The sequence below is a fragment of the Trachinotus anak genome, unplaced genomic scaffold, assembly GCF_046630095.1.
Source record: "Trachinotus anak isolate AG129_WGS33_773 ecotype Australia unplaced genomic scaffold, CSIRO_AGI_Tana_v1 ptg000004l, whole genome shotgun sequence".
NCBI classification, from domain to species: domain Eukaryota; kingdom Metazoa; phylum Chordata; class Actinopteri; order Carangiformes; family Carangidae; genus Trachinotus; species Trachinotus anak.
This window is the reverse complement of record NW_027273855.1, coordinates 19869213-19876845: the sequence shown is the minus strand read 5'-3', so window position 1 is coordinate 19876845 and position 7633 is coordinate 19869213. Positions and strand designations below refer to the sequence as shown.

The window sequence follows — 7633 nt, the reverse complement described above, 5'->3', positions numbered from 1 at the left end:
TACTGTAACCACGGTGCTTTCCGCCTGTGACGACTTCTCGCGAGATTACGAGCCAGCACGATAGAGAAAATGGAAGGCTGTCCTAGGTAGCTAGCCGAGCAAATCTAATCGTAACTGGAAAGTTATCGTGTATATTGAAGGTATGATTTCAGTTTTCCTCAGAGTGTCAGTGTACAATTGTGTAACATTTAACTCCCGTGTCGGTATCTTTGAAGACCGTTAGTTTCTTAGCGTTTTGCTTTCGTTAGCAGGTAGTGTAGCACCTAGCTGTTGGATAAACTAGCTGCAGGGAACAATGTCGGTCGCTGGGGAAAACAAGACTCTCTTCTCGAAAAACAAATGTTTGCAAGGACGTTTCGTTTCTGTGCTTTCACAGTCGACTGAGTTCTGGTATTGAAATTGGGAAGGCCTGTTGTTTCGTTTCTGTTTTGCTAACGGGTATCATTTAAATATAGGGTGCAGAGACAGTGGACAGCCCACCTACTTCTCATTCCTGTTGATCAGTCTCTGCACAAATAAGCCATTTGTATGAGGTGGATTTTTCTATGTGGACACCAGGCATAAGAGCTGTAGAGCAGCACTGACAAGTTGATTAATTGACTAGTCAATCGGCATCTAGTTGGATAATTGACTAATTGTTTAAGTCATTTTTTAAAATTAATTATGCCAAAAAAATCTGGTTTAAGCTTCTCAAATGTGAGCATTTGCTGCTCTTCATATACACTCAGTTGTCAGTTTATAAGGTACACCTAACACTAATGCGGGCTAATACAGCAGTCCTGCAATAAATCCTTTAATGAAGGTTATAGGTTAGGCTTTTATTGCAACTATGTTAAAGAGGTGTTGGTTCTTGGAAGCTGCAATTTGTGGTGTTATGGTACATTTTTATTTTTTCCATCCATTTTCACTAATGGATGAGCATCTCTTTAACACAGTTCTAAAAATAACCGAACATCATAATGTTCATGAAAGTAGGATTTCTTGCACAACTGTTTTAGCCAGGTGTACCCAATACACTGACAACTGAGTGTATGCACTCAATTGCTAATTTCATTAGCATGTGAGTGTTGGTCTTAGGCAGTTGCTCCTTCAAAATGATGTGGTATGAACATTTTCTGTTAGGGGCACACCTCTCCCTATTTCTACTCTGTTCAGTGAGTGGCAAAGAGGAGAAGCAGCAGCTTGTTACCTGGATTGAGGCTGTGTGAGAGAAAAAAACAAGAAAATATTTTCTGTAGCATCTGTCTGTCTCTGAGTAATCACTGCACAGGAAAATATAATTGAAACTTATGTTGATTTTGTAAGATAATGTTTCAGTTACAAAATCAGCATTTTAGCGGTGCAGAGCAGCAGTCTGGAAGAGGTTTGGAAGTGACTGCTGGTTAACATGTAGTCTTAATAGGCCATGTTTCAGTCACTATTTTAAAATTGTTCCATTTCCTGGCAATTGAAATGTCTTTTTTTTTTTTTTTTTTTTATTGCCACTTTCCATTGAAAGTGGTTGTTTCCAGCGGTTCCACAACAGGTTTTGACCTGGTCTTGTTTCACAAATTTTATCTAAACAATTAATAGATAAATAAAGAAAGACATTCAGGTTAATTGTTAACCACTTAGGGCAACTAATAACTCAGTTGTTCAGTGTGTAAAATATCAGAAAAAAGTGAAAACTGCCCTTCATCCCCCCTAAGAGTTTAACCTGCTCATAGTCAAGGCTTATAAATGTGAATAGACCTCAGTTTATAAGGTACACACAGTACAAACTAAGGGAATGTATAATACCAGAGCCCTGCAATGTATCCTACCCTCATAAAAGTTAAAATGTTAAGTGTTGGTTGAAACTGTTGCTGTTGAATTATTAGAAACATCTGTCAATATACAACAATTCAACAGTAGTTGAATCAAAAAGAAGTTTTGATAAAACTTAAAACTAAAGCAATGTCAACAATAACTAAACATTTTTTAAGGTATGGTTTATTACAGGGCTGTTGTTTTAGACATTAGTTTTACATTGGTGTCTCTAAAGCAATTGACAGCATTTGCGCAAAGCATTTTTGGATTTTTTTTTTTTAAATGAAACTTTCATAACCGAATGAATGGCCATAACTGTCATCACCAACGGCAGTCGGTATTTTATACTAGTTGTGTTTGTGGATTAGTAATGACCCATAATCTAATGTGGATGCTTTGTTGTATTTTCCCTCCCTAATTCACCCAGGTACGTAGAAAGACATGTGGAATGAGTCTTTACACGTCCTGAAAATTAGGCTGTGGCAGCCATCAGCTTATTAGTTGTGGAGGTACCTATTTTTCTGCATTGAGGCCTCATACAATTCATCAATAGTTGACATTCCTTTACGTTTGTATAGCAACAAATTATATCCTCTGTGTTTTGACAGTTGTTACTGTGGATGTCGGTATGGACCCAGTGGAAAATAACAGCGTCATAGATGATAATAATTCAGGTAAAAGAGATTTTCAAGTCTATAAATTGCTACAGTGGACAGTCTGTTGCTGTAGATGAACATGGAAGACATGTTGGTTATTATGTTAATTCAATGTGTTCACGTTTTTCTATAGAGGAACAGCAGAGCCAGACAGAAGGGGCAGAGTCAAGCGTAAGGCCAACCCTCTCACAAGTTAAAAAGTCCTGGGGGTTCAGGCGGACAACCATCGCTAGACGGGAGTTCATGGAAGAAGTTGGAGATCTAACACACAGCCCTCCTCTTGTAAGGAGAGGCAGAGGTCGTCGAGCCAACCAGGCACCCCAGACCACTACAGAGACCCGTGCCACCCCGAAAGCTACATGCACAACTAGGAGTGTTATAGAGGACCTTGAGTGGTCTTCTCCATCCTCACCTGCGTCAGAGGAAAGCAAGCCGGCCTCGGAAGCTTCTGCAGGAGGGAGCCTTGACCCCAGCTTATGGCAGGATTTTGGGTCTGCTTTCCACACTGCTTTCTCACTGCTTGGCGGGAGTGAGGGCTTGTCATTGGACATGCCAGATGCAGTGGCAGCCCCTGACATTTTGGAAGCTACTGATGCCATCGATGCCCCTCCCTCTCAGGCTGTAGATGAAATTGAGGTGCCTGATAATACAGAATCTGCTGACGACATGGACATTTCGCAGGCAGTTGCTCCTGACAATGTGGCAGGAGGAGAAATAGATGATGTGATGTTAATCTCTAGTCAAGAAGAGGACAGTGATGAAATGACTCTGATGCAGATTAAGGAGCAGCTGGCAACTAAAACCAAGCAGGGAGACACGAGAGCTAGAGGGGGGAAAGGTGGAAGAGGAAAGGCCAGAGGAAGGGGTAGAGGCAGAGGAAGAGGAAGGGGCAGAGGGAGAGGAAGGGGGAGAGGGAGGGGCAGGGCAGTGGAGCTTCAGTCAAGCACTGCAGATGATGTGGACAATGATGATGAGGTGATGTTTGTTAGTGCAACTGGGCAGCAGCAGAAGTTGCTGTTGCAAGAGGAGGAAAATGATCCACACAGCCCTGCTGCAATAGAGATTTCACCTTTTCACTCTGATATCCCTCTGAGTCCTGCACAGCGCTCAAGCTCAGACTGCATTATCATAGACACTGATTTAGACCAGATTACTGATGTAATTCCTGGTCAGTATGATGATGCATCAGAGGAGGAGGAGGAGGAGGAGGAGGTGGAGAAGAAAGGCAGTGAGAATGTAGGAGAGTATTCAAGCATATCGGACTCTGAGGGTTATGACTCCAATGCTCTGTATTGCATCTGCAAACAGAAACACAATAAAAGGTACATGCTCATTTCTGGTAACATGACCTATTGGGTTGAGTTGCTCTTTCGGGGGTTTGCATACCTGAGCCATCTGTCAGTTTCACTTCCTGATCACTGCTGTTTGTTCACTGCTTCTTGTAGGTTCATGATCTGCTGTGACAGTTGCCAGGAGTGGTTCCATGGCGACTGCGTTGGTATCAGTGAGACAAAGGGCCGTAAGATGGAGAAAAAAGGGCAGGAGTATATCTGCCCCCCCTGCACTACCAAGAAGCAACTTCAGTCTGAGCCTCACCCTCAGCCAGAGCCTGAGCTTAGCTCTCCCGTATGTGTGACACTAAGTCCCTCTGGTGAAGAAGGGGAGGGGCGTGAGGAGCAGCAAGCCCTCAAGGTTAAAATTTCATTTGGATTGCCAGTGATCTCCAGATGGATCACTGCTCATAGACACAAAAAAAATAAAGATAATAATTAAAATAGCTTTTCAACTCGTTTCCAGCTGTAGTTAGTATATATGTTGAATGTTTGTCACTTCTCTGTGACAGTTAACTATGTAAGAAATTAACAGTATAACACTTTATTAGTAGTCAGTGACTGATTTGCATGAAGGAAGTCTGGTCTCTGGGTCTAAGATGAGAATCGGTTTTCAGGAGACTGTGTTGGAGGAGGAAGAGGAGGAGGAGGAGGCTTCTGTGAAGAGGCCAGAGCCGGAACCTGAAGCTGAGATGGAGACGGACAGCTCTCTTCCCCTGTGCATTGGACCCCAGTGCTCTAAACAAGCCCTACCGGACTCTGTTTACTGTGGCACTGACTGCATCCTTCAGCATGCTGCTGTCACTATGAAGACACTCTCTGGCCCTAAGGCCCCGAAGACCAAAGGACGGGCACAGAGAAGAGCTGCCACTGCCAGACCCACTACAAAGGTAAGTTTATATATTTATATAAACATGGAGACTGACACAGATGTTTGATGTGTGTTGGTAATACATATTTTTTTTGGGTCTTTTCCATAGCTTTTGTCTGATTTAATGTGTAAAATGGAAAGCCTTAAGTATCTTTATTTTTGACCTGTGTAAATATTTTCAATCCAGGGTCAGAGGTTGGTTAGGATGTCCAAGAGGTTAGCAGAAAAGGCTGAGGAAGAAGGTGAAGAGGAGGACATGAAGGAAGATGATGGAGGGAATAAGGAGGCTGCATCTCCCTTAGCCTGCGGCCCCAGTCTCACAGAAGTTCAGACCACTTCCATACCATCAACTAAGTTTTACACAGCGTGTATGTACCATTCACTACTCGTACACTTTCAAATCATACAGCAGTTCAAACACAGTGCACAAATTGTCTCTATTGGCATTAGAGATTTTCCTCCCTTTCCAAATCATTCAAGTATGTAACACAATCATACACAAGCACCCACACACTCATACTCTCTCTCTGGAATGACTGATAAGTAGCAGGGGTCAGCAGTGGGTAAGTATGTCCACTTTTATAGTTCCTTTGTTGAATCTAAATGTCCAAAATCTTTTATTGAAACAGTCTTGACTGGTCAGCACTCCAGTATTCACTGGATTGCACTTATTTAAACCAATCTCGTAACTGGAAACTGATAAATGAGCAACACACTAATTGTGTGTGTGTAGGGTAGTGCTGGTTAGGCAGGTGCTTTACCACGTTTGGTTTTCATGTGTTCAAACACTGCTTCAATGTTCAGTTTGTCTGAGGTGTTTGCAAACTCCGTGGTTTTCACTGAAAAACATACATGACAGTCACTCATTGAATGATGAACACGAGTTCAAAGAAGTTTTAGTAAAAGGAAGGCTTAACAAAATGACACTTCTGGCAAGAGTCTCTTACACTGGAAACATACCTCATACTATGAACTAAGTTGCTGGCCTTTAAAAGTATGAAGAATTTTTCAAAAAGAGAGTCAAGGTTTAGGGTCTGTTTCTGGCCATGTAGTCAACATGAAATGTATGTTTTTTACATGTACATTTCAGAACCAACAGAAGGATGTTCACATTTTTCATCATTTTAATAATTGAAATACATCTTTATTTCTCTCCAAAAAGCTTAAGGGAGGTATTTATAAGTTGTGCTATTGCTACATATCTAACATTAGCATTAACAGCTGTTTACTTACCTGTCTGGAAAAAATGTTGCGAGTTCAGCATCAGAGTTCATTCCTTTACTTGTCAAGAGCCATTTCCAGCAGTGGAAACCAACCCTCTTTTGCTTCTATTTCCTGGCCTGGTCGAACTGTCTTGTCATTTTCAGATACCAAGTCACTGTAGCTTCCAGTCCGCCCTGAGAAAGTAGCGCTGCTCAGAGGGAGTATTACGACCTCTTGTCTTGTAAATGTAACAATGCCATGTCTTGCCAAGACTGGTAAGTAAACAGCTGTTAATGATAACGCTAGCTATGTAGCAATAGCAAAACTTACAAATGGCTCCTTTAACATCAATTTTAACAAGTTTAAAATCAGATACTCCAAAAACTCATCAACTCCCTTTTCAGATGTGTAGACTTTTAGATTTTTTTTGTCAAACTGCTGGTCAAGAACAAACATTGACACTCAATTAAAAGACACTATTGTGCGATACCACCGTGGAAAGATGTTAATATTTAGATATAGAAAGAAAAGATTCGCAGACTTGGCTTTGCACACTCGATTTAATTACATATACTACATCTTATACGCAGTACTGTCTGCACGCTTTAATTCCAAATTACATGCTTGAAGGAGGTTTATGCCTAAGAGCTTGTATTTATTAAAACGGAATACAAACATCCTATTGAAGCTATTCTTTTAGACAAGGTCACATGTAGCCCAGTAAAGATGGTTGATTGCAGTTTACCATTTTAAGGAAGAATAGAATTAACTATTCTAAACATTTACGACAGCGCAAATAATTTCCAGTTTATGTGAAAAAGTAGGCTTCTTTTATCAGTCAACATTTTTAAACACTTTACAGACCTGCTATAGTTGATCTACAACTGAATCAGTTGTAGAAAGTTAGAATAACAGTCACAACACCGTGGATGTCTTGCTTGGAGGCATTAAATTGAGACTCCCACTCATCAAACCTTTCACAACTACTCAGTACCATTGAACACGCTGGATTTGTGAAGCCTGCTTGATGACAACCTATGGTTTTCTCAAAGTCACTAAGTTTTTCAAAGAAGGACCACAGTGTTGAAGTGCCTGGTAGTAAGGTTGCAAAGGTTTTAAAAATTTTAAATTCATTTTGAAACAGCAGTCTGATGGCTCCAGTGTCTTGATGATTTATTTTGTTGGCAGTTGCATAAAAACTTGTGTGAGTGAATTTAACGAATTGCAGTACTTAATCCATGAAATGCACTTCATAACATATCTATAGAACATAGAACAACTTTCCTTGCCTCTGTGTCATATGCAGACAACTTTCCATGTCTGAGATACCTGAAACCTTGTTTTCACATCAAGTCTCTTGATGCTTCAATGTTCAGTGCCTTAACCATCAACACTCAACAAACAAACACACACAGACACACCAATATTAGATTGCATAGCATCCTGAATGGATAGGGACTGGACGTCGGATAAGGAGGACGAGTTGACTTCTTGCTGCTGCAGAGACACAGATGGGACATGAGGATTCATCAGTGCACATGCTAGAAAGAGGTTCCACCCAGACTCCACCCGACATGGAGACTTGTTTTCACATTTACATGAAGATGATACTGAAGTGTCAGTGGGCCTCCAACAGTAAAATGCTCTATTCCTCTGAGCCTCTGAGAAAAGTCTGCTAACGGAGAAACCGCTTACCATACATGCATACAAAGTCTAGAGATGGAGGACTTGTTGGACTTTGGTGGAGGATAGGCATCTTTTTAGTAACTGAATATTGGTATATT

At 41.1% G+C, this 7633-nt stretch overlaps 1 protein-coding gene across 2 annotated transcripts in view; it reads left to right on the top strand.

Annotated features, from left to right (window-relative positions):
- The first annotated feature begins 11 nt into the window (after positions 1-11).
- LOC139620826 (uncharacterized) overlaps positions 12-7633 on the top strand; it is a 34151-nt gene continuing 26529 nt past the window's right edge. The window contains exons 1-7 of one of the 2 annotated variants that reach the window (XM_071476752.1): positions 12-140; positions 2216-2297; positions 2397-2462; positions 2578-3766; positions 3890-4070; positions 4393-4665; positions 4834-5014. In XM_071476752.1, coding sequence (XP_071332853.1) covers positions 2417-2462; positions 2578-3766; positions 3890-4070; positions 4393-4665; positions 4834-5014 — 1870 coding nt within the window. In that variant the 5' untranslated portion in view covers positions 12-140; positions 2216-2297; positions 2397-2416. Of the gene's footprint in view, positions 141-2215; positions 2298-2396; positions 2463-2577; positions 3767-3889; positions 4137-4392; positions 4666-4833; positions 5015-7633 lie in introns of both variants that reach the window. The other variant, XM_071476751.1, reaches the window with a different exon arrangement.